General features: G+C 43.2%; 1 protein-coding gene across 3 annotated transcripts in view; it reads right to left on the reverse strand.

Annotated features, from left to right (window-relative positions):
- Positions 1-10466: 10466 nt before the first annotated feature.
- Positions 10467-27742, reverse strand: part of Nbea (neurobeachin) — a 525499-nt gene continuing 508223 nt past the window's right edge. For all 3 annotated transcript variants that reach the window (XM_060378339.1, XM_060378338.1, XM_060378340.1), the window contains 4 exons: positions 17975-18076; positions 16119-16315; positions 14034-14185; positions 10467-12263 (listed from right to left, as the gene is read on the reverse strand). In XM_060378339.1, coding sequence (XP_060234322.1) covers positions 12173-12263; positions 14034-14185; positions 16119-16315; positions 17975-18076 — 542 coding nt within the window. In that variant the 3' untranslated portion in view covers positions 10467-12172. The remainder of the gene's footprint in view (positions 12264-14033; positions 14186-16118; positions 16316-17974; positions 18077-27742) is intronic.

A 27742-nucleotide genomic window follows, 5' to 3' on the forward strand; every position in this document is an offset into this window, starting at 1 on the left:
TTATGAGAGAGAGTAATGATTAGATATTTGGACACAAAGCCATAATCAGATGCAAACTGAATCCTAGCACAATTATAAATTTAACTTCTCTCACTTGAGTTAAAAATGTTGACAACCTGCTCAGGCAGCTCTTGGAGTTGCTAGCGTAGATTTTGTATCACACACTCTTTCTTCGATAAGGTTTTGTTAATCTGGGCTCTGTCTCTGAGATAGAATACCCAAGGCAATCCATGTAAAGAAAGTTATACTTATTTTATCTCTTGTTGTAGAGATCTTAGTACGTGGACATTCTGCTCTACTGATTCTGGTTGTTATGTGGCTTTTCCTGGTTCCTCAGAGAGAAAGCCATTGGCAGTTCAAAACAACTGGTCTGCCAAAGTTCAGCCAGATGAGCCAATGAGTTTACTGGGGTTACTTATGGGACTATGAGGAAAGGGTTACTTACAGGTGTGCTGGCACCTCAGAGGCAGCTGTATCACTGAAAGGCACCCCCCCATGGGTGAGGACCAATACCCTGCTGGAGGGTGAATTTGAAATGTCCTTCAAAGGTACATGTATTGAAGGCTTGAATTACAGTCTGTGGTGCAATTGGGAGTGTATGGCATCTTTAGGGGAGGGCTTTTATGGGAGGTGTTAGGTCATTCACAGCATCCTTGAAGGGGTTTGAGGTAACCTGGTCTCTTCTTTCACACTCTGCCGTGAGGTACACAGGCTTCCTTTACCAACAGCTCCCCTCAAACTCTTCTGTGTGATGCCTGAAGCATCATGGAGTAGTCTCCAACCATGAGCCAAAACAAATTCTTCCCCTTTATAAGTTATCTCAGGTAATCTGTAGCAAAATGTTTGGAAGCTGACTGGCAGTCACCCTCAGCTACCTCCCAGAAGGCCACATAAGGTTTCCAGATGCTTTGTTTGTAAACCTCTTTCCTTTATGTTGTGGATACCACTGCCCAGAATAATTTTCACAACCTCTTTCTCTTCCTCTATCAGACAGTAATATTTTGATTGTTCAGTTGGCTGGTGGATCCCCTTGTGTCTGGACCTGGTTTCTGCTCATGTCAGCCTCCTACCTCATGTCTGTCTGTTTTCTGCCTGGAGAGGTGAAGTACCTTTTTGAAGGGCTATTTGTATATTTTGGTTACCCAAAAATGCTTTTAGCGCATTTTTATCCTTGAAGAGCTTTTGCTGTGTTGTGACAGAACACAAAATATTGGTTGTTATTTTCTTTTCAAGAGTTCTGAAAAATGCTGCTCCTTCATCTTTTGGGTTTTTTTTTTTTATTGAAAGTCAGCTAGACGTCTGATGGGGGTTATAGTATGATGGATGATGTATTCTCAGGATTTGTCTTTCCTTTCTTTTTAGGTATGAGATGGTTTTATTGACAAGATTTTATTGAAGATTTCATATACCCACATAATGTGCTTTAATCAATGCCATGCCATCTCCTCCCTTCCAGTTCTTCCCCTATTCGCATCTCCACTATTCTCTCCCAACTTTACATATTCTCTTGTTTGGTTTTTTTCCCTACAGAGTCTACTTAGTGATATCAGATCGAGCATGGGTACAGGGCTATCTAGTAGAGCATGGGTATACCTTGGGGATGGCATCCTGAGGAAAATATGACTCAGGGGTGGCACCCCTGAGGAAAACCTCTTTCAGTGGGCACTTATTTAAAATAGCTACTTAGCTAGGAATGTCCTCTCTCAGGATTGAGATTCTCCTTTGGTCTTTGGGATGTACGTTGTTACACATATAAGTATATATTAATTCTGCTCATAAATCCTGCTTCCTGCTCTGATGACCTGAATCTCTCATCTCTGGGTACTGGCGTACTGCTTTTCATCTATTTTTTAACTCAAACTGAACAGATGTAGAATATTCTTGCTTCTCCGCCTTTCCTAGTTTCATGTCTTTGCTTTCTAGCTTACATTCTCAACAATTTTCTAAGACTTAAATTCCCTTTCACTAATTCTTACTCCAGCTGCGTCTAACCTGCTGTGTAAGCTATTACACTTCAGGTCTTACTAATACCTTTTTTTTATATACTAAAATTTAATTTAGTTACTTTTAAATTTTACTTTTCTTTTTAAAAATAAAGCATGTCTTTCCACACTCACGCTTCTTTTTCTTTTTAAATTGCTTAGAAACAACCAATAACACTTCAAAATATGCAAATATATTCAAATTCAAAACATATTAAACATATTTTGCTTTTAGTAGTTATGACATCTTCAATGATTGTTGCTGCTGTTGATTATAGCTCTTTTCTTTGAAAAAGAAGGAAGGAGGCAGGGAGGGAAGGAGAATACTTACATAAATTTAACCAGGAGAAATTGTTGAAGACTTGGAATCTATTTTTCCCCATATACAAATTTGCATCTAATTTTCCTGCAAGTGTCCAAGAAAGACCAAACTTGGAACACTTTCAGTTGAAGCACTGGTATAGATAGGGCTTTTGGCATTACACAAGTGGGGACAAGGCTGTTCTAATTTTTCAGTGAGAGCGTTCCTCCTTCTACATACAAAGCCAGTGTAAATGGGGATCCCTTATCTTTGCCATTGTTTACTCTTTCACCGTGAGAATGCTCTTTTGGCATTCTGGGTTTAGTGGAGGCCATCATTTTGGGACTGTGTTTTGATAGGTGCATCCTAAATTTTTGTTCTCTTTGATACCTTGGACAGGAGAATTGGTAAAGCATGTTCAGATAATTACAGGTTTTTAGAATTTCCCTCAATAAATCAGCCCTGGTTTTGGCCTCTCATGTGACCTCCCCTTCCTCTCATCTCCAGTATTTCAGGTGTTCTGCAGTGGGATAGCTTTTTAGCTAGCTAAACTTCCCTCCATATTGCCAAAATGGCATGTTTTTTTTTTTTCCTTGATTCTTGACCGTGTAGGTTGTCTTTCTTTATAAACTTAAAATGTGAAACTACCTAACTCTCTCAAGGAGTCACTCCAATATCCCCAGGCCAGTATCTCACATGCCTGTTCACTTATGTCAATAGCCTTCCCCTAAATGTGTGCCCGTTTTCTCCTTACAACTGCTTCCTGTCTCTGCTTCCAGGTCCAGTATCACAGGAGGACTTGCCACTATGTGCTCCTGTTGCCATGGATGCTGCCACCCCCTTCTTTCAACGTCCCAAATCTCCAACTGTGGTCTGTACTAGTTTTCCTTTCTTAGGCTTCTTTTGTCATAGCCACAGAAAACTAACACAGCCCTGCCCCATCCCCAACTCCCCCACAATGAGAAAGACTGCAGTCACACTAAATACTCTGGAGAGAGAACACTGTCTCTGTTTTTCATAGTTAGAATTGTAGTGACAACCTGATTTGCTTCCAACATAGGTGTAGTAGGCAGGCTCCCGCTGGTACTTCCTGGAGGAGGTTCCACAGGAATCTCCCTCAAGCCAAGCTGGAGCTGTCTTCAGTTCTGTGGGGCCTGTTTGTGCAAGGAGGTGGGCCTGTAGACAGTTGACCTTATCCATGGAACCCTCACCTGAGTATCCAGCCATCCCCCCCAGCCATTTGTGTACAAGTTTGCCTTGATGCACATGACCTAGGGAGAGAGTGTAGGGTGGGGATTTATGTACTTAGTGTTGGGGGAGTCTCCATCCATGCTGAGTACAGACCTTCCAGTATGGCTGCTTTAAGGTCATCCACACTGCTGCCTATAACCGCTCAGCTATGCTCTGTAAGGAAGCCTAATAAACTCATATGCCTTGGTTTGTCTTTGGGACCTTAGGGGGAAGGGTAGATGTTGTTACAGCTCCCCTAAGGATGAAAGTTTAACAGTACAGGAGGTTGTCTCTTTCCCAGGACCTTGCAATGAAGTGATCAAGAGACAACAATGCACAAAGCAAAGTTTCCTGAAACTACACCTGGTTCCTTTTGTTCAATGTGCCTAAGGTTTAACCTCATTGAGCTGTATTCATACATATTTTTGACTTTTATCTAAGACTTTTATGGAAAAAGTCACATAAAAGTCACACTGAGGTTGGGTTTTGTGGTTTAGACCTGTAGTCCTGGCACTCAGGAGGCAGATGCAGAAAGATCTTAAGTTTGAAGGTAGCTTGAAAATAGCTCATGCTAGGCCAGCTGGGCCCACAAGAACCTGTCTCACAGCCAAACAACAAAACCCAAAAATGTTTGCATGTGCTGGGTAAATTATTTCTCACTGGACTCTTGGGTGCCCCAAATATGGTGATAATTTTTGTGCATGCCAATGACCTGAATCTCACATCTCTCATAACAATGATTGGAATAATAATGTCAACTCTGAGCTGGTGGGAAAATAGGATGATAGCCATACAAGTTGTGAGGCACCCAGGGACCTGTCAATAGTTTCACCATATCACCATGATTATCCTCCATCTTCATCAGAAGTCTGTAGGCACCAGTGACACTGTTGTGTCTCCTGGTGTGGCTGTTTTCCTCTGCTCCTCCTGCTCTCTGGAAATCCCTATGTGTGCGTGAGTCAAGTGAAGTCTACAGGTTTGCCTGCAAGCCTCATGCTCCCATCAGATCTCATCTCTACTGAGTGAGCTAATGTTGTCCCATTTCTCCAGACAAAAAATAGACAAATGCCAACAAACCAACACAAAAGTCTGCTCAAAATGCTGGCTAATACCTGCTAAGGCATCCACACTTCTTCCCTGCCTTACGGACTCTCTGGCTTTCTATGCTTGTCTTGAATTAGCTGTGTGAATGTAGCTGATGGGACAAGCTTTTCTGTGTCACAGATGTTAAGGAAAAGCAGGCTTATCTCTGGCTTTTCTGTTCCTCCCAACTGTGGCACTTCTTCCTCTAGGCCATGGTACAGAACCCCTTCTGGAATGAGAGTCTTTAGGATCTGAGAAAATGGCCAGAGTATTTCTTTACGGCCAGTATAATGGTTTGGTTAAGAATGGCCCCATGGGCTCATCTATTTGAATGCTTAGTCATCAGGGAGTGTTGCTATCCTGGGAGGAAGTGCATTACTAGGGATGTGCAGGTGTGGGCTTTGAGGTTTCAGGAGCTCAGGCCAAACTCAGGATCTTTCTTTTGACCTATGCATCAGGATGTAGCTCTCACCTACTTCTCTAGCCTCACACTTACCTGCTGCCATGATCCCTGCCATGATGATAATGGACTTAAAACCCCTGAAACTGTAAGCAAACAATTAAATGCTTTCTTTTGTAAGATTTGCCTTGGTCACAGTGTCTCTTCACAGCAACAGTGACTAAGACAGCCAGCTCTTACATAGAATACTAGGGCGGCAGTATGTTTCAGGATGAATAGCTTGCTCTGTGAAAGGGCTCTAGTTTCTAGCACCTGCCATAGGAAAGGGAATCTTGATCTCTATGGCAAGCTTCAGAGGGGAGGAAGAGTGAAAGACAGGGGGTTCAGAGAAGATCTGAGACACATTGATTCTCAGGTTGCTTCTGAATCCTTTTGTGGCCTTGGGTTCCAGGCACTCAGTGGGCCAAAGTTCTACATTTTGGTGATGTTATTTTTGAACCTTGACAACCTGGGACATGGAGCCTGGGCTTGAATACTATCTGCTTTCTTGTCAGCTCGGTGGTTTGGGACAACTTCTCCCTGCTGACAGAGCTCTGGAGGTAGTCACATGGTTTGCAAACACAAGGTTATCATAAGAACAGGGTTCTTAGGGGCTGGTTCACTGGCTTTGGGACTAGATCAAACCTCACTGGAGAATTTGGGGCTTTAAAAATTATCTTAAAAAGTTTGTGTATGTTCAGGTGTGTGTGTGTGTGTGTGTGTGTGTGTGTGTGTGTATAGGCGCCACATATTTTTCTAGACAGGCTCTCTCACAGAACCTGGATCTTATCAAGTGGCTAGCCCAACCTGGCAGTGAGCTCTAGGGCTCTGTCTTAACTAATCACCTTCCCTGGCACTAGGATAACAAACTGGTGCTACCATGCCCTGCGGTTGACATGGCAGCTGGGAATCCCGGATCAGGCCCTAATGCTTGCGTGGTAGGCATGGGGCTGTTTATTAATGGGGTCTGTGCTCTATTTGAGTGGCTGACCCAGTGCCTGTGCCTACCACATGCTGGCAGAAATTTGGAATTCCTTTCAATTTAGCATCTAGTAAGAAAGATACTTGTTTGGGGTTTCAGTTTTGGTTTTTTTAAGTTCTCACCATTAATCTCTGAACAAAAGCAGTACCACTGGGAAAGCAGAAGTGCAGACAAGACACTGTGCAGATTAGAAGAGCAGCAGGATCCTTAGTGTTCTTGTTCAAGCCCATTTGGGGTTTCCTTTTATGAGGTCAAGAAAGAGGCATTGGCTACTAATTGGTTGGCTCTGAAGGGGTGGGTAGCTCTGTTTTGGTTGACAAGCTTGGGTTATGGAAGCCTTTCTTTATTGCATGTCTTCCTTGTGCAGCTAATTTATCAGAGTGAAAAGGAGATTCCTGTCGATAATTTAGGGAGGGGTGCTGACAAGACTTCTGTGTTCATAGCCTTCCAAACTGACTCTTGCAACCTAACCTGGGGAGAAAGGGAGGCTGTGAGGATGGAGCCTTTGTGGGTGGACTTGGTATTCTCATATGGAAGAGGGCTAAGGGTACTTGTCTGCTCTTTCTAGGATGGGAGAACAAACAGCTCACAGCTCACCATGTCTACTGGTACTCAGTCTTGGACTTCCTAATGTTGAAGGCTGTAAGCAGTGGACTTCTACTGCTCTTAATTTACCCAGTCTTGGGTATCTGGTTACAGTTGCCCACATGAAGGAACAGGTGCTGATCAAAAGATGTGCACAGTGGCCACATGCACAAATCCAGTGAACAAAGCACCCACTTAGGTAGAGAGATGGCTTCCTGGGAAAGGGATCATTGAAGCCAGGCTGTCATTACAAGAAAAGTGTCAACGGCCACGGGGCAATCAATATATGCTGACCCTCAAATCATTGCAAACTATAGGAATCAGAGAGGCCACGAAACAGTGGCTAGCGCCTGCACATTCAGTAGTCGTGAGCTGGTGAGATGGGGTATGTTTTTTAACTTTTCAATGTGTGCTTTTAATTGAAGTGTAATGTAACACTCATAATGCTGGCAATGGCATTCTCAGGGAAGCTCTCCTTGGTGGCACAGCCAGCTTGGAGAAAGAGCCCCCCACATCCCGAGTAGAATTCTCTTGCCCTAATGATCCCTACCTATGCCCCAAAGTAGCCATTCTTTCTTCTCCTGCTCAGATTTCTCTTACCGAGAAATCCCATCACCTGCAGTGGATGGGTCCTTCTATGTCAATTAGCTATCAGGAAAATGCCCCACAAAAATAAACCCAGAGGCCAGGCTGGCACGGGAAACCCCCCAACTGAGACTCCCTCCAACAACCCTGGTCTGTGTCTAGTTGACAGTTAAAGCTAACTAGGAAAGCGAACGTCCGGAACAGTGACATCTGTAATGTCTGGGAGCACCTTGTGTCCCCTGGACTCCCCTGGACTCCTGGCTAGCATTTCCTGTGACTTGTCTCACCTGCTGCATGTGGCCCACTCTGTGCAGTGTGGACAACAGTGTTAACAAACTGACTGCTTAGCAGCAGGCTTACGACTCTAAGAGGGAAAGGCAAGTTCGTCTCCCCACTTCAGGACACAGTTAAGAACCAGCTCTGACAAGTCCCTCTCAGGCTGCAGCATGCCATCTCTACCTAGAGATGGAATCACCAAGGTAGCGTAGATGGAAGTGTCCTAGTTGGCAAGGATCAAGAGGTCCATTCAAGGGATTCAGTGTTCTGACTGGCAGTCTCCATAGATGCCATGATAGGAAGAGAGGTCGCTTTGCCCAATGTAAATACATAGCATTTTAAACAGGGAAAGGACGTTGAGCAGTGAAAATACATTCTCACTAGATTGTGGACAGTGGGATGGTGTGAAGCTCCTGAGAGTCAGGAGTCAGGGGCTCTGCCAGGAGCACACACTATTTTGCTGCTTAAGTAAAACAGTAAAAGAGCTCCTTGTCAGAGCTATCAGCGCCTCCCACCCCCATCTTAACTGCTGAGGGCAGTAATGAGCTATTTCCAAAGGAAGGCCCCTGGTTTGGGGATTCTGTTTTCATGCCCCGTTCAGAGCAGCTCTCACCCAAATCATCCACCATTCCTGTCCTTGCAACAACTGTGTGAACTTGGATTAAAAGCAGTAAACAGAACACCTCGACAGTCCCTCTCCTGCAGCTTGCTGGGATTTGCTAGAACTAGTATTTCTCTGAGATGGGTAGAAGAGGCCAGGATTTGGATGACAGCAGCCTGGGCTCTTGGGTACCACAGTGCAGGGTGGGAGAAGGCAGTGGGAGGCAACTTTGTGGACCCCTAACCATCTCAGTGACCTTCCTCATTTTGCCTGGGGATCTGAAATTACCTGTTCCTCTGAGTATTTGGCAATGATGGTTGTGAGTGTGTTGCTGAGAGTCTAGTTGGAATCCCAATACTACCCTGAGCGTGTAAGATTAGAGTCTCATTGTCCCAGAAGCCTACAGCCCCCAGGAAGGAGTCAAGTGCCAGTGTGTTGCAACAGTCCCCTGCACAGTTCTATGACGTGGACACACCAAGTTCACTTCACCGAGTGATCGAGAGCAAGAGTCATCATGCAGTTTCCAGTACAGACATGCTGTATGCTGGGTTATAGCACATCGCAGGGACAGTCAATACTCACACTGCAGGTCGTTCGTGAATCAGAGCTGTCATCCTAAGTTCAATTCCAGGAAGAGCAGAGACACCTCGTTAAGGATATGAAATCCTGAGAATGGCTTTGGGGGAGGGGTGATGATTGGTTTGTAAATTAGCATAAAAGCCAAAAGAAGTGGTCTTTCACCGATTAACATTTAAGATGTTGATTATAAAGGAAGTTGTACTCTCCCGGCCTTGTCCTGTCTCTCCTCATAACCAGGGCACGTGACTCCTCTAAAGCCTTAGCCAGCTCTTACAGTGGAGGTACCTGAACAAGCAGGGAAGACAATTCTGGCTGTTGTGTCTTAAGGCGTACAGAATCCAGTTTCTAGAACACATGTGTATCTCATTTTGCTGTGTGTTTGGTTCAAACGGTTGTCATATATTACCTAAAATGGCGCCCTAACTTCACTGACCTCAAAGAAGAGCTGTATCTGTTTGTTGAAGTTTAATTTAAAAGCTGTTTTTATTTTAACGTTGCTTGGAAATGGGGTTTGGAGTACCCCTGCCTGCCAAATGAGACTGTGCATGACCCAGTGAGCTGAGATCCATTTTAACGGGGTGTTAAACAGGAGAGTAGCCTGTGAACTCCAGGGAGGAAGAACTCTGGGGGCAGGGGTTCTCAGAGACTGCATATGTGCATTTGTTCTGAGACAGGGCCTCAGGCAGCACAGCCTGCACCTGAACTTGCTGGGTAGCTGACCTTGAACTTCTGATACTCCTGCCAATACCTCCTGAGAACAGAAATTACAGATGACCTGGAATTAACTGTGCCTTGTTTATTCCATGCTGGGTATTGAACCCTGGGTTTTGTGCATGAACACACTCTTATAACTGTGCTATATCCCCAGCTCTGCAAATGGACAGGATTCTAAGAGTGTAGCCCCCCCACAGAGCAAGAGAGAGAGAGAGAGAGAGAGAGAGAGAGAGAGAACATGTGAGTGACTAAGTCAGCTCTGTCCCCCTGAAGGACTTGTATGCTCTGGGCCTCAGACATTAGTTCTCAAATCAGGGCTGTCAAGAAGTAATCAGGGCCAATATGTCTGATTGTGTGTGGGCTGGGACCCTAGGTTATGGCCTTTAAAACCTAGATGATTTTCTTAAGTTCCCAAACCGTTACCTCTACAGAACACTGAGAAGGGTACAGCATGGAGAGGAGTCAGTAGATACCAGGCCCAATCAGCGGGTTTGGGGTCAGTACAAGTACTGGGAAGGTGCTGGAAAGGACGGAACAGTTTGTAGATATTTCAGGCAGTTGTTGGCTTGCTGGGGTAACGGACAGATAGGCCATGGGTTGGGCTGAAGAAGCTATGGAAGCTTGGGGAACCTGATAAATTTCCAGCTGTGGGGTAGGATGGAGACAGCTGGTCTTTCTTGGGGTTCTATGGACCTGCCCTTTCCATTACAGGAATACAGATGGCAGCCCTACCTGCCTGCCGCCCACCTTGCTGTGGCCAGCAGATGCCTAAGCCACTCCTGCTTGATGACAAACTCTGCAGAGCGTGGTTGTTGGATAAAAATGCCATTAGCTGGTAATACTCACATAAGAAGATATTTTTCTTTATCACTTGGTTCCTGTCTTCTGTGGCCCCTGTGGCCCCTGTGGCCCACATTCCTGGCAATGGACGAGAAGACAGCTGGCTTCATTAGGGTTCTTGGTTTTGCACGCTGAGGCCCTCACATGAGGCAATGCTGAGTTTTCAAACTCAAGGGTAGTGTAAAGACTGTGGGTCACGGAGGAATCCTGTGACATGTGAGGCAAGACTGTGGGTCACGGAGGAATCCTGTGACATGTGAGGCAATCAGTGAATTCTTTGCATATTTTATTTTTCATTTTTTTGATTTCCAACTCACACACATCTGGCATATTTTACATCTTTGCAATAAAACATGGTTACAATAGCTTAAGGAATTTATATATCCAAAATATTTCACCATGATCTCAAGATGAAATGACCTTGTCTTCCAGATGTTCAGTGCCTTCCCAATTCTAAGCTACAAACTCAAGATATTGCTCACAGCCTGGTGATGAATAACGTAATCAGTACACTGATTCCCCATAATTTCCGAATTTCATAAATACAAACAACAATGAAGAAGGAATAATTCAGTGCTAAAACTTTCTAGTACAAGGTGGATGACAAATAAGTAATCACAGCAATAAATAATGATATGTTTCTGGTGCAAAGTGCCAATACAAAGAACCCATTATCCTGTTTTATCTTTTGAAATAAATGACTGCAAATGAGTGTAAATTCTGAGAAAATTACATTCCTGTAACATGCCTCATAGCCCTACCGACACGATATGTACACCTATGACAATACAGTCACCAAATATACAAAGAAGAAACATGAAGAAAATGTATAGACCCCTGGGTGATAGCTGGATCGGGACAATGGATGGAAAAATAATTTGAGAGCCATCATTTGATACTGGAAAAGATAAGATGCCTTAGGCCAGGAATGTGGCTTTAGGTGGGAAACTCACAAGAAACAAAAGGGGTAAGTTTGTTATTTTTGTAATAAAGTCTGACTCATCATTGAACTATGCTGTTTGAGAAGCAAAGGGAAGAAAACTTTAGCATCCTGATCCTCCCTATACGTAGACATGGAACCAGCAGGCTGACACCAGGGAGAGATGTCCAGATGCTGGGAAGTCGATGCCCTGGGGCTAATGATCATGACTCCCACGTACACACAGTAGAAACCAGGCCCTCATGCCCAGGCTCCCCTTCTATTGCATCTTCAGGTCCTAAAGGGCAGGGCTGAATTTTCTTTGTAAAAAACACCAACAGTGGTAAATAATGGCTTAGTATCCAAATGCTATATGAGCAAACTTCACTTAGAAGGGATGAATTTAGATTAAAAAGTGCAAACCATATTTTAGTGAAAATGTCAACAAAATTATGGATTGAGCCCAAATTCAACCCTTTTGAACAAGCTGTGTTCTTTCCGTTTCCTAGCTTGACTGCACCCGTTCCATCGAGACGTGGGGAGTAGGGAGCATGCAGGTTGTAACTCCACAGTAAATTAACAAAGGCTGCTCTTTCTTTATACAAGGTTTCACTTTTACAAAAGTATCCCTTTAAATAAGATGCATATGATGTACAAAGTATCAAACGTGGGTTTTGTTTTCTCAGCTTGAAAAGAGGCTGTAAATGGGATGCAGGTTAGGTTCAAAGCTTAAACTTTGTAACAACTGGGCACAAGGTTCCTCAGAATTGTCAAAAGTCTCTTGTGAGGCTTCCTACAACCTTTTCTCAATAAACGGCGATATATGAAATAATTACCAAAACGTCTCCTAATTCAGATAATTTACATGATATAAGCTTGCTTGACAGCAGCTGGTGTTCAGTCCTGGAAAAACAGGGTGAAATGGCTCCCAACTATGATGTTCGGCAACTGCTGGGTGGGATGGGTGTACAGAAGCCGATATGGACGAGTGTCCCCACCAGAGATACTGCCTTTCCACGTGTGCTCCCACTTGAACGTGGCTTCCGCTGCTTCTCTTCAGTACCTGTTCTGATGCTCATAATGCCACCGATTAAAATCTATATTAAAAGCTACAATGCTTCCGGAAGCCATGCCAGTGATCAGAGTCCTGGAAAAGCAGAGACGGCAGTGAAGAGAGACAGCAGAACAGAATGCACTTGCCTCCTCATGCTGACACTGGCCTTGTCTTGGGAGTTGCCAAGGATTGACTGCGTTCACTGAGAGAGGCAGAGCCTTTCCTCTCACTTCTGCCAGGAGCTGCTGAGCTAGTGGAGAGCCCTTCTGAAGAGCAGGATTAAAGCCCAGCAAACCACACAGTCCAGTGTGCCCTGAGGCCTGCTGCCTCTCAGCTGACATATTCATGGTCTACCCGCATCTTCCCCTGGGACAAACTGGGCTTTTTCTGTAGAATTCTGGCCTTTAACTTAACCACTTAACCAATCCACCCTTACCCACGCCCTATGGAACTTGGCTATGGGTGTGGAGGTATGAAGCATAAGTCTCCCCGAAGCCTCAGGTACCAATTCTGTTTGTCTGTTGAAGAGCTTAGCTACTGTACAGTAGCAGGTAATACCATCAAACCTTCAGAATGAGCACATTCATCCTGACTCACCAGGTACCTGAGATCATCTCTGTCCCCTGTTGCTTGTGCCTCCTAAGCCAATCAGGCTGCTTTCTCTGGGGTGGCTCTCTACCACTGACTGAGTCCAAATGTCATGACATTCTGTCCTGATGGGGCAGTGTGCTTAGCTATCATCAGACAAAATGTGTCCTGCCCTTACTTCCCCAACATATGTTTATTAGTTACCCTGTCCGTTCTTGAACTGTCCCAATCAGCACTGCTTTATACAGTACACATTATCAAAATTAATGAGATTAAAATGAAAATGGGAAGACACTTGGCCCCTTTCCTATACTACATTGACTCCGTATGTGTTCCCTGATCCCTACTCTGACCCAGCCTGACAAATGGCTCCTCCTCAGCCTCCCACACGGCCAAACATCTCCTCCCAGGGTTCTGGTCCCGCTCCCCTGACATGCAATTTAGTTAGGGTCCTGTGATGGGTCGCCTTTTTAGGTATCCTTAGGACTTTGCAGGATACTTCAGCTATAATATGGCTATAACAGATATTTGCAAAAAGCATGTGAATGAATTGAAGGAAGAATGTTTAACCTACTTAAAAAGATATCTTAAAACACATTAAAAAACACTCATGTGCATACAAATCATTAGAAAGTAAGCCATATCTATTTACTGGTCTACTCCAATGGTAATCAGAAGGCTTCCTTAAAAACATTTATTCCCCAGATTGCATCAAGTCACACTGTCTTTGTCTTTCCTTCTATAGTGTGTGTGTGTAGGTCAGGAAACACTTTGGATTTCTTTCCTCAGATTCTACTGTTCTTGATGTGGTCTCTCTGTGTCCTGGAGCCCACGGACTAGGCTAGGCTGGCTGGTTCACAAGCCCTAGGGATCAGCATATCTTGTCTTTCCAGGCCTGAGGTTACAAGTGTGCATGCCATGCCTGGCTTCTTTGTGTGGATTCTGGGAAGGGAACCTGTGTCTTCATACTTAAGCAGCCAGGCACTTTACTGACTGGACATGCATACTATTTATCTTGATGTCTTCTGTATCATTCTACTATACTGTAAAAATGTTTTGTTACATTTATCATATGTGTTAATACTTAAAATATTTACGAGGCAATATTCTTTCAAGAAACATTTCCTACAGTTGAAAACCTGGGCCTTCTTTAGGGTTCTTACTTGTCTCCAGTTTGCCCTGTCTGTGCTGTTCTTTCCTCCATCTGGGTGGGATCAGGAGAATGGCAAGCTTCTGACCTGTTCCTGTTACTGCATTACCCTTGACATGGCTCACCTTTGGTCATGGGATAAATCCATGGCTCTAATGCCAGCATCACATCCGGGGTAAATGTACAGCTGCTTGAAATCACAGGCCTGCCAGACCTCCACCACACCATTGTCCCCTCCAGTCACCAGGTTCTGTCCATCACTGCTCAGGAGAATAGCCTGCAAATAAAAGGCAGATACCAACCATCTCTCCATTTGTTTAAAATCAATGGTCATGACTGAGCAACAATTAACTGAGCAGTCAAGCATCTGCCAGAGTATATGAAAGCTTAACTGCCCACCTGCCCACCAATACTCAACAAATACTAGCCAGCCACCACCTGCCCACACACCAAAAAGCATCAGGTAACCAACCATGAAACAACTAACCACTGACTAATCACCAATTAACCAACCACCAGCCAAACACCAATCGATTAACTATCAGCCAGCCATCAACCAACCAAGCATCAACCAACCAACCAACCACCAAACAAACAGGCATCAACTCACCAAGCAACATCCAAGCCCTAATCAACCAACCACAAACAAATCACCCACCAATCAACCAACTAACTGCCTGCAACCACCAATCATCCAGCACTCACAAACCAACCAAAAATCCCTAACCAACAAACAACCAATGCCCCAGTAATCAACCACCCACCTACCAAGAAACCAACAGACCACCAACCAATAACCTGGAAAGCACTGTCAATCTCTTTATTTAGGCAATTGTCTGAGGTTCCTAAAGTCCAATCTACAGAACTTTCAATATAGAATAGATAAAAGTGTTTTTTTTTCCACAAAGATCATTATTAAAGCCAACTGAAAAGAATAAATCAAAACAAAATATTTAAAGGGCTAGAGAAATGGCTTAGTGGTTAAGAGTGCTTGCTGCTTTTCTAGAGGTCACAAGCTTGGTTTCTAGCACCCGTGGCTCACAATCACTTGTAACTCTAGATCCAGGGGATCCGATGCCCTCTTCTAGTCTCTGAATCCAAGTGTGCACAAAATACCTGCTCCCTAAATATAGCATAATTAAAAATTAAAATAAAATCTTTAAAACTAATTTAGTTATAAAATCATGGAAGTCACAGTGAGACTACTGCCACTCTAACCTAGGAAGAACTTGACAGAACACTGTGTTCTGTGTTGGTAAGTCTCCCAGTGTTAATAATGGAAACTTAGCACAAAGAGCAGACGTGTACTTTCCAATAGTTCTTAGTACTGAGCCACTAGCAGTTATACTTTATTTGTGAATGAGGACAGTAGGCAACTTGAAGCTGTTGTCAGGGTTCTCAGGACAGGCCTCTGTTATGTCCTGGTCATTTTCTGTCAACTTGACACAATCATAGACATATCTGGGCAGAAGAAATCTTTATTGAAAAAGTGGCTCCATGAGACTGGGCTGTAGGCAAGCTTGTAGGGCATTTTCTTAATTAGTGATTGAGGTGGGAGGGCCCAGCCCATGGCAGGGGGTGATATCCCTGGGTAGGTGGTCCTGGCTTGTATAAGAAAGCAGACTGAGCAAGCCACAAGGAACAAGCTGATAAGCACTGCTCCTCTTTGGTCTCTGTTTCAATTCCTGTCTTGAGTTCCTGCTTTCCCTTCATGATATACCGTGATCAAGCTAAAATAAACCCTTTCCTCTCCAGGTTGCATTTGGGCATGCTGTTTTTTTTTGGGGGGGGGTTTATAAAAGCCCTTTTATAAAGCCATTTTTAAACAAACCAAACCAAAAGGTTTACAAAAGAAAAAAAAAAGATACAGTAAAAGAGTAACTTGCTTCATGTCCCCAAAAAAGGAAAAAAAAAGATAGTAAAGGGGACAATTGGGCATGCTGTTTTATCACAAGGTATAAGAACGCTAATGAGGACACCATGGGAACATAATACTGAGACCAGTGCTTGTGAAGGGTCTGAGAAAGCTTTCGTCTAAGTAGATAGCTGTGGTCTCTAGAGTCTAACCTGCTGAGCAGATTTGGGACTGAGGAATCTTGGGTTGGTCGCAGCGCGTGTTTAAGTGGATGCTGGGGAAGCACCAAGCCATTTTATGTCAAGCCAGTTTGACTCCCATGGCTTCTTGTTGCTTGGCACTGATATGTACTCACCCTAGTGGAGTCATTGATCTCCATTTGAGCCAAAAGTTTCCCATTGATACTGAAGTTGCTGAACCGTCCTCGCTCATAGTATATGATGCAGTGGCCTTCACTGGATACAGAAATTAGGCGTGGAAACAAGCAGTTTTCTGGTCCTTCCAGGGCCCTCAGCAGGTCTCCAGTGATGGTATGGACAAGGCAAGGGCCCTCTGCAGTGGGAAACAACAATACCAGGCCAGTTAGAGAGAACACCTACCCCAAACCAGACCTGAGTAGTAGGCACTCAGGTTAGTTAAAGGTGATAAAGACAATAAAGGTGTGCTGTGGCTATAGCACTCAGGGACACATGCATGTAACTCACCTACACACACATCACACACACACACACACACACACACACACACACACACACACACACACACACACACAGACCCTTCTGGCACTCCACGGTGAAGTAGCACCCAAGTGCTCTAAGGTTTTCATCTCTCCCCCCACTTCAGATAACAGTCATCACAGCAGGCTTTAACTCCACCGTCAGGTGAGACAAGAGTGTGACCAGGTAGTTTGATCTACTGTGTTTTTAGAAGGTTCTAATTAAGAGAATGATGAAAACAGTTGCTTGGTTTCTTCACTTGCATCAAAGTTCAGCATCACAGTATAGACATGACACTGCCAAGCAAGCTTTGCCTTTGCCTGTAGTTTATACGTAAGATGTAAATGTGTAATTAGGAAGATAAGTTAATTCACACTACAGAAAATTTTTGCCCTTTTAAAGTTAACAGTGGGGAAAAAGCATAAAGGAGTGTCGAAAAAGGCTTCTCTTATTTCAGGGCAACTTCATGGCCGTGGAAAACACATTGAGAAGATAAAATTCTACTGGCCTAATAATGAAAACAAAAACTGTAACTTCATATTACGCGCTTGCCTGTTGGCTCTCTCAAAAGCCAAAGCCTGCAAAACTGTGTATGCGTGTTTATTTGTCCACTGATTTGACTAGCTGTAGTTTCAGATACAAAAGGTGTCATTATCAAACCATACTTAATCTTTCCCCTGATCGATAAGGGGAGGGCTATTGAGACTTGCAGGAGAGACAACCCCTTGGCTGTCCACTTGTAGGAATTAGCATGTTGCCTGCACCTGCAGTACAGGCTCACCTTCTTGTTTTGAAATGCAAAGTACAGGGTCTCTTGTTCTGAGACTACTTCTCCATAACTGTGGGACAGTCTTTGACAATAAAATCTAAACACCTGCAGGCTCAGACTTTGATAGAAATGAAAATAAAACAGTACCCCTCCCAAATCAAGGAATTCCCACTAAAAATAATGCTAAGCCCTTTCACCTCTTGGGCTCTAGGCTTCTGCTCAGCTCTGGCTAGCCTAGCCTCCAAAACAGTTTGTAAGCCTTCATGGTCTTTCTCCTTGAGAGTTCTGCAAGCCCCTCAGAGAGCCAATTTAAGTTTCCCTTCCAGATGACAATTCTTCCACAAAGGCAAAGAACTGAGTTTCTCTCCTTTCCCTTACTCCCCGCAGTGAGCTTTGCACAGGAAGGACCTGTAGAGGAAGGGAGGGTCCTAAGGCCCGACTATTGAGTAACCTAATGTAAGGTCCCAAAACATTAGTTGTATGTCTCCTTTGCCTTTGAAATGCCCCCTTTCACAGCTGCATCATATGATTCACTGGACGTTTAAATTTACTAAAGTTTGGGTTAGAACACTGGTGACCACATCATAAATGTATAACTATATTTTGTGTCAGCGTTGGCAAATATCACTACATCTGTCTGCTGAATCTCGGGAAGAAATCAACAAGTGTCACAGCTAGAAAACCCTTACTACCTAGAGATGGAATATGAAAGAAATGGCTTCTGACCTTTAGCACCACTGATAACGAGTCCGAGTTCTGCGCAGACGGAGACACAGACAACTTCATGGTCATGGCCTGTGAGGACAGCTCTGGGCGCAGGATAGTCACCTACAAGGAAACAGGAAACAGTTGCAGGGTGTCACTGGAGACCAGTGTAGACCTGATGAGACAGTCACCAATGAGGGAAGACATTTAATTGCTGTATGGCCAGAGCCATACTTTACACCTGTCCCTCATGTGTGACACAGTTTAACACTGTCCCTGCTACAGGGCGGCTGGGACAGCAGGAAACATTATCCACATGAGCGTTGACAAGCGTCAGTGGCTATTTTCTCAAACAGGCAGTTATGTGTGGACTCATGTAGTCATGGCAACAGCGTGTGAGGTCAGATCATCTCCCTGTCTCTGCTTCCAGCTTAAATATGAACACAGGGGAAACAGCACTGGGCAACAGGAAACAGTTCTTGAGTCACAGTGACCAAAAATTAACTCAAAATCCAATGAACACGTGCATGTGGCATTTCTGGCAGCTAAGCTCACTGTGGGTGTGGTTCTGAAAACGTGCTCTTTCACTGTGTCTGCCTCAAGCCACACCACACTATTGAACACTTCCTGCAACACCTAACCTGGATTCCAGACACCCACAGGCTCAGGACTGTAGTCCTCTCGGCACACAAACCTTTTCTGCTATTAACAGACACATGGTGGTTCAGTTACCTAATCCTGCTGTCATCTTTAGCATGTATCAATTTGGTGTACATTTAGATTGGATTGGATCAGACTGTGGTTTTTGAAGTTGCTAATAATGAGTTTTATAAGATTCCATTAAGTAAACTCTAATTTGGATTGAGAGAGAATTTTCAACCATTTATGAGAGGGGCTACACAATGCTCCTGCCATTTTGATGAAAGCACTTATGTGAAGTGGTATTCTCAGCATTGAGAACTGTAAAATCAGAATGTCTACTGATGCTGAAAAATGTCCACAGTGTTCTGCACCCTCGACCATACAGGATTCAACCAACAGTTAATTCATGCTAAAACAAACACTCCCATCTCATTAGTATGAAATTTGCTTCCTCTTTTAATAAATGGCGAAATTATATCAAAGAATTGTTTTTAAAATGTCTATAGATTTGTTATGGGTAAATGCTTGGTTTATAGACCTTTTTCTACACCTGTATAAATGTGTTTGCATAAAAATGTCACAGATAAAAAGGGGTCACAAGTGGAGAAGGTTTAAGAAACTGCTTTGGTCCCCAGTCTATCCCACCAAGTTCTGTGGAGGCTCTCAGCCCCCTCCCCAGTGTCACTGTGACAAGAGCTGGGTTTCAGTGGCAGCTCCCATTTCTGACTCTCAGGCCTTCACACTCACTTAGAAGCAGCCTGGGAGGGGAAGTGGGAGAATGCCAGGGCGTCAGGCTGACCCATCTTTCATTGGTGGCCGCACCTCTGAAAATGCTCCCCACCTGCCTGGCTGCCTTCTACTGGTGAGGGGCTGAGCCAGAGTTGTCAAAACTGAGGCCATGTCACATTTGGTAGACTATTATGATGGCTTGTAATACCAGGTTTCCAGAAACAACACACTTGTTTTTAGGTGGCTTAAGTTCACACATGTCTCATTTTGCTTCTTGTTTTTAAAGTAGTTATACTAAAACCATATTGCTCACTGGTTGAGCTTGGATGTCTGTAGTACCATCTTAGCAAAGAGCATGTAGACAGACAGTACATTCTGTGTTTATCTGGACACAATGACTTCATTTTAAGTTACCAGCTTTATAAGCCATTGTTCTTGCACCTTTAAGAGCCACATTGTAACCTGAGTCTCATAACGGCAACCAACTCTTTCAGAATTCCAGAAAATGTGTGTTCTAAGAGATCAGTGAATATTTTCTTCAGGATAAAATCCTATCATATTCTGTGCTAAACCTCCAGTATTCTGAGGAGACTAAGACTTCTTTCAGGTAGTTACAGAGATGAAATCCCTTTGTGGTCATAATTATGCTGCAAATTTTTTCTCTGCGGAATGCTGCTTTAAGGTTAATTGTGAGTAAGACAATTCTCTGGCTAGACATTCTCTAGCTAGGGTGCAGGGGCCTAAGAACACATTTGCAAGGTGTGAGAACCACCCTTCCTCTCTTCCTCTCTTTGTGATGTTAATGACAATGTTGTTTTCTTTAAAAATGACCAGGTTGGATCTTTCCCCTAGCAGTCAGATTTGCCTTTGTTTCTGGAATTAGAAAAATTTTAAAATATTTATTACACATTAAGTATTTATATGTTTAAGATTAAAGAAATGAAATGAATTCCTTTGTTCTCAACCCTGCCTAAGAAATGTAGAACTGTTAATTTGCCCTTCCTGTGTCTTAAAGAGTATCACATATTTTTTAAGTTCCCTGTTTTTTCTTTTTATTGTTTTCTGTTTGTTTTTGTGGAGTAGGTTGCTCAGCTTGGGATTTTTTTTTTTTTTTGAGTTCCTTGTCTGACTTTTCTCTGTGAACTCCTTCTGCATGGGTCCCCCCTACACCCCATCTTGTCTGCATGGGTCCCCCCTACACCCCATCTTGTCTGCATGGGTTCCCCCACACCCCATCTTGTCCTTTAGGGAACTGCCCTGTGTTTTGGCCTTAGGTCTTGGCACTCCTCTTTCCAAGAACTATGTCCTGGCCTGATACCCCGGCAGTCACTGTACAGGGGCACGTGCAGAGACATGAAGGCTCAGGGGCTGTCATGTGCCACCTGCTGTCTGGGTGTCCCTTCGGCCCTGCTGTGACACTGGCAGGGCTTACTATTTTCTCCACCTCTAGAGATTATCCATGTTGGGTGAGTTTCCTCAGATCTTCAAATGACATTCCCCCCTTTGATGCATTTCTGAAATGCAGCCTGAGAGAATGGGCTCTGTAGCCCACAGCAGTGTGCTACCAGCTCTAAATCTATGCACTGTTGCAGTGGGCTTTGAATAATGATAAAATATCTCTTACAGTCTTGAGTTTGTCTGAAATATATTCCCACAACTGAAAAATTGTGTTTGTAAGATATTCCAAGTTTTCTGCTAAAGTGAGAACTGGACATTAATAAGATGTGTGTGTGTGTGTGTTGTCTGCATGCACGTGTGCTTGCACATGTGTGTATGTACACATGTGTAGCCAGAGGGTGACACCCAGTGTTTTCTATTGCATTTTAATCTCAGTTTTAACAGGGTGTATCAGTGAATCTGGAGCTTGCTGTTTTGGCTAGACTTGGCTGTCCAGTGACTGTCCAGTGCTGGTAGTACAGACGTACACACTGGCCAACCCAGTGTGTGCTGGGGAATCCAAACAGCCCCGCTCACACGTGGGTAATTGCACTCACCCCGTTAGCCTTCTCTCCCAGACCTATCTTTAGTCTCTGATTATTTTGGAGATATTAGTACACTGAAAAAAAAATCCTGAAATTATATCTTTAATAAATTATTAGAAATAAGTTATTTTCCTTATAAGCTATTAAAAAAGCAATCATTCAATGGTAAATAATTGAGAAAAATGAACAAAAAATTTTAAATTCCTTATGTGATCTGTTTCCACAAGGAAGTAAGCTCTTTGAAGACCCATGTAACTGCTTCAGATCATGGCTTCCTCAGGTGGTGGTAGAATGGGACTTATATATTAAGTGGTGCTGTTTAAGGCCCTGGAAGCACTGCTCTTTTCAAACTGCTTCAGCACCAGCCTCGAAAGGCAAGCAAACGTTCTTCAAAGCTTTTCGAGTTGGAAAATCAGCAGCAAGGACAAGTGCTTTTCCTATATTTCATCACCAGGGACAGATGTCACACACCCCAACAGTCACTCGAGATCTTGGTAATACCCTGTCACTGTCACATCACAGCTGATGGATGGAGCTCAGGGTTAAAGGGCCTGGCACGGAGGGAGGTGCAGGTGAGACCTCTTCTCCAAGGACCGCGGCACTTCACCCCTTCCCCACTCATTTCCTCAAGGATGAGGAAACCTCATCTTGCCTCACTCCAGTGCAACGGATGATAAGGAACAAATGCATCTGGTCCTCACAAGCAAGCACTGGAAATTCTAAACAGAAAAAGCTTAACATACACAGAGTTCACCTCACCTTTATCAAAAGTCATTTTAGTATCCTTGAAACAGATGGGGAGAACAACAAAGGCTGTCAGCGCTGCACAGATGTGACAGGAGAGCGCTCATTAAGATGGTCTGTAGTTCTGAGACACGGTCAGCACACAGGCTGAGGCTGTGCAACCCACAGTCCTCAGTGCGGGTCCGTGAGCAGCAGAGTATGAACCTCAGTGATGTATAGCATTCAGACTTTATTTCTGGCCTTGGTAATATCATTAACAAACCACTTTTGTTCATGCTTACGTAAACTCACAGAAATATGATGGAGTTTCAATTTAAAGTTCCAAAATAAAGCATCTACTGTTACAGTAATTTCACTGACACTGTGATTTCAAATATTTACCCGAGATTTCCTGGAATAGCTAAGAACAGTGACTGATGGGATGTATCATGTGGCCCACAATGAGTGTCTCTGACCAACAGTCGTAGCGGCCTAAGACTGGCTATCTTTCTGGTCCATGCCCTCCTGCAAAACAGCCACAAGAATGACTCTGTCTGCTGATCCCAACAACTCTATATGATTCTCAGATACCCAGGTCTGTGAGCCAAAGTTGTGTGGTGAGAAAGAAATCGGTCACTCTTGATTTTCACTTTATATCCAGCATAGGCTAAACACTGTTCTTAAAGTCTCAGGTCCAGAAAAGGAGAAGACAAACAGGTAACAAGAGAAGAGGAGCCTCAGTCCTGTCACAAGCCTCAAAATGTCTCCAGGTAGGAGATGGGATACTATGTAGAATGGCCTCAATCCTGGTCCCCACCCCACCCCTGTCCTGAGCTAGGATGGATGGTCCACTATGGACATGGTCATATGGCCTCAGATGTCCTGTGACTGAAAATTATCACAAGCTGACCATGCTTCCTCTAACACCTAAAAAAGCACTTTAACATTCATAACATCCTCAGCAAGATTCCTTGGTTTGAGAAATGAGCCAACTAGTTTTGTGTGTGTGTGTTTATGTGTGTACATACATACATACATACATATATATGCATGCCTATATATGGACATATATAATTATATATACATATAATTAAAGATTACATAATATACATATTTAATTAAAGATTGCCTCTGGGCCAGTCTCTGGGCATACCCTAGCTCTTAACACTGTTGGTCAGTTGTGGCTTAGAGACTGGCTCTGGGATTGTCTTTAGAGTTCATCTAAAGAGCAAACAAAGAGCTGAACTCAGTTTGGCTGAAGGCTGCAGCTGATGGGAGGGTCGTGTCCAAGGCTGAGTCCAACAATAGAGAAGGTGCGTGTGCGCAGCTGGAAATGTCTTTTCACTCCTCTCCTCCGTGGTCTGCACTGTGTTTACACACAAGCAGAAAGGCCCGGGTTTAAGACGTGGCGTAGAACAGCATATAACCATCTCAGTGGATACTGGTAGATTTGATTTGAAAGATGAACACTAAATTCCATTTCAGGGTTTTATATTGCTATGGTTTTTAAATTTTCATATGTATGCATCGCTCAAAATAAACATTTAAATTACATTCTTTAAAGCACATTGGTCTTGAGCTGAGGTCCTAATGTGTTTTTGGGGTCTACTGAAGACACAACAATGTTAACTTGCTCCTCTTGTGACTATCTTGTTGGAAGCTACAGCACGTAATGAGAGCTGTCAAGTCCCAAGATCAATGAAACTCATGCCCTGGGGATTCCCCAGGAATAGCATTGATCTGGTTAAAGCTCACCAGTCAGAGATGGGCTGTAATATATTGCAAAGCAGGACTCTAGAGGATAAGCGGCCAAGTCCAAGACACCTACCTGACAAAAAATTCAATCAGCTCCTAGCACAGATTGCCTGCTCTGCTCTGCGTTCTTTCATGCAGGAGGCTGCTTCCAATTAAAGTGCGCAAATTAATTTTTATCACTTCCAAATTAGTTTCAGAATTTGTGTAAAGCTGTTTCAGATGAAAGCACCTGTCCCTCATGTCCTCACAAGTCTGTTATCTAGCCAGGGACCTTCTGGATGATTTCCTATGTTCAGGGCCATGTGAAAGAATAACAATCGTATCATCAATATAAAATGAACTAATGAACAGGACCATTCGACTTGCAGCATGAGCAGGTAGCCTGCTCCTTTATAGTCTGAAATTGTGTCATAATCTGTTTGCAAATTTCTATTGTCTCTGTGATACAGTCACAAAAATGGTAAAAAAAATTGTAATTAGAAAAAGACAGTATGAGACTTTGAGATGTCTAAATCAGTCACAACAATATATTTAATACAACCAAACTAACATTTCTTTACACCTGCCTAAAAATCTACAAACATTACTTATTATTCTTTGTGAAAGAGAGGTATCCATTGTCATGTAGTGCCAACAGTACAAAAGAAACAAGTATATTAAGGCCCTTTGATTTCATGGTCAGTTTACATAAAGTCAGATACAAACCCTCATTCCAGGATTCTGGTTTGATGAATGAGTCTGGTTTGGTCTCTCTGCCACACAAAATGATTCCACCTTTAGAGTAGGCTAATTAGTATCTCCTGGGCAACACTGTCCCAGGCTAGGGGTTCCCATTCAAGTCTAGGTTACTATATATACCCTATAAATCTAAGGGCATTATGTCACACACTGTTACCAATTTAAGCTTAACTATTCCTTTCCTATTGAGCAGCAATGTCTTTTGAGACTGAAAACATATACAGCTTGGTCCTCTGACCTGTTACTTGGTAGCTAGATTAGATTAAGCTGGACAGAAAACAAACAAACATACAAACAAAAACACCTTTCTTTCACATTGCCAGTTTTTGATGACAATGACTGCCTGTCTTTGGCACTGCACAGGTCTGGCAGTCTATGTATTGAGTGCCGTGGCTGCCTTTAAAAACACGTATTGATTCAGTTGCCTCAGTCAGCACAGGTATCTTGTGGGGGAGGACTGTTGTGGCAAAGGGCCTAAATCTACCAAATTGAGTGAATATTAAATATTATTGCCTATTTAAAGATTTTACTCTTGTGATTATCCATTTGGCAGAAAGTTAAAAAAATCCATATAATGCATCCATACCCAGGATGTGAAGTTCTGTGCGCATGTCCATGTACTGGTGGAATTAATGTTCCTTGAAAGAGCTACTGAGTCATGGAAGTACTGTGTGCTTAGACACTCAGGAGGCAGGACTTAACTTGTGAAGGCTGGGGCTCCTGCTGTCTGTTACTCACAGCTGCTGCTCAGAGTCCCAGGGACAAAAGCATGTATCGCCTGCTCTACCCATACTGCATCTGCTTCTCCTGCTCTTTCTAGAAGAACAACCATTTCCTCTGCTGGGGACAAAGGGAAACACAGCCATGCCCACATTCCATGTCAGACGGAGGGCTGCAGAGTGTACTTTATGGAAGTTTGTGGGTTTACAATGATGACAAAGTTTTTTATTTAAAAAAACCTTATATATGAAAGCAATATTGAAAAATACATATTGATAATCATGATTTTTTTAAGGATAAGCTTATCCTTATTTAAGGCTAAAATAAAGTTCTGCTTTTTAAAGCAGGGTGTGATGGTGCATGCCATTAATCTGAACATTAGGGAGACAAGAGCAGGTGGATTGCCCTGAATATGAGGTCAGCCTGGTCTACATAGGGAATTTTAGGCTAGCCAGGGCCACATAGTAAAACCTTGCCTCTGAAAATACTGCTTTCAAAAAATATTATACTAATTCATTCATTTTTATTGATTCACATAAACATTAAGTATTTACACAGCATCTGTTACCAAGGACTTAACTGTTGTAGCTAGTGTTAGATTTAACTCATGGATGAGTACTCATCATCTTTAGGGTTAAAGGCATCATATAAATCATAGTATAGCCAACACATACAGTTAATCTAATTTAGTATTGTCTTCCAAAATACCTAATAATAATATGTAACTAAAATATCTCATCTTTGTTATCAGATGGTAGCTTTTAAGATATAAATTCCCCTTTAGAAGAGTTTTTTTTTAAGTATGTATATGTGAACCTGTGTAGGGTACATACATGTGAGTGAAGGTGCCCATAGAAGTCAGAGGCATCAGATTACCCTGGAACTGGAGTTACAGGTAATGTGAGCCTCCGGAGGTACTGGGAATCAAAACTTGGGTCCTCTAGTCCATCTCTCTGGCCCTATGGATTCCCTTTCTGTATGATCCCTTCTGAGTTTAGTTTAGAGGAGGTTAGTTAAGTAGGTATGTAATACTTTCAAAATTCTTTTATCTTATAATGCCTAATTTTTGTCAATGTATATGCAAGATGACACAAAGCTCCGCTGCTTCGACATTTTAAGGAGTGCTACAGTAATACAGAGATAAAGGACATTTGGAAATGTAAGATGGCGTGGCGTGCCCGGATCTAACACATGTATTAGCACTCCATCTGTGGAATGGCAGCTCCCCACCCTAGACACACAGAGCCCTGCTACAGATGAGATGGGTGGGGTTAGAAGTGAACATAAGGACATTAGCGTGTTCAAATTTATAAAAAATGGTTACTGAAAACGTAGAATTGGAAATACAGTATCTGAACAGGTTAGACAACCCTTGAGTCATTGTCATACCCTACTCCAATATAGGCTAGAGGCCTTCATTTTCCACATTCTCCTCACCCCACACCAAGGGATAAGCATCACCTCACAATACACTTCAAACTCTAGCTATGAACATCGAGAATAAACTTCACACATCATTTGGCACTCGAGCGCACTGTCCAAGCGACTTCTTCAGTGCATACATTTCTGTATTATATGATACAGACTTGGTTCCTGCCCATTAACAGACATCTCCTATTTTGTGCATTCCAGATAGAACACACAGGAGCTGGAAGATGTGTGGGATTTAAAGGCCATTCTCACTACTCACAGATATTTCTGTCTTTAACCATCTCCACCCAGGTCTTCCACCCTTAACCATCTCCATCCCTAACTGCCTCCATTTTAGCCATTTCTACCCCCAGCCATCTCAGTCCCCATCTCTGGCCCAGCTGCTTCTGTGCTCTGTTTATACACCATTCTTAGATATGCTGTTACTATTCTCCAACCCATGTTTAAGGTGTGACTGACATACTTATCACAGCTTGGATTAGCCTGGCCTAACCACTTGCCACATTGAACACTTCACAGAAATTATTTCATATTATACAAGAAACACATTCGAACCACTGACAGTTTGGTAATTAAAAGTGGTCATTATTTCTCGGTCATATTTTGTCTAGCATTTCAGTCACTTCATAACATTTGCTGAAAACCTCTCGTATGTACCACAGTGATAACCTAGGACCCACAGTTGCTCAGGATTGCCCAATGATGGCATCCTCTGGACTATGTAAGTTGAATCCTCAGAAATAGAACTCTGAAAACTGCTGGTGGAAGTGCTGGCCTGTATGTTTGTGCAATTCTCAGAGCCTTCCAGGAAGGGCACACTTCTAGCAAGCACTGCCTTGTCTCCTTACACAGAGCTTCTTTAGAGGCATTCATCAGCAGAAGTACTGGAGAGATCATCCCAGGTGACTGACACGGAAGAAAGCAGCCATCCACTTAACTGAGGCACCGATACAAGCTTACTGAACTTTAAAGAAGGCAGAGATTATACTTAGTTGAGAGAAACCCTGAGATTTAACAGCCTAGGTAATATTTCTGAAGCACAGAGACATCTAAGTGTTTCGGACAGCAG

Source organism: Meriones unguiculatus, chromosome 2 (genome assembly GCF_030254825.1).
Source record: "Meriones unguiculatus strain TT.TT164.6M chromosome 2, Bangor_MerUng_6.1, whole genome shotgun sequence".
In the NCBI taxonomy this organism is placed as follows: domain Eukaryota; kingdom Metazoa; phylum Chordata; class Mammalia; order Rodentia; family Muridae; genus Meriones; species Meriones unguiculatus.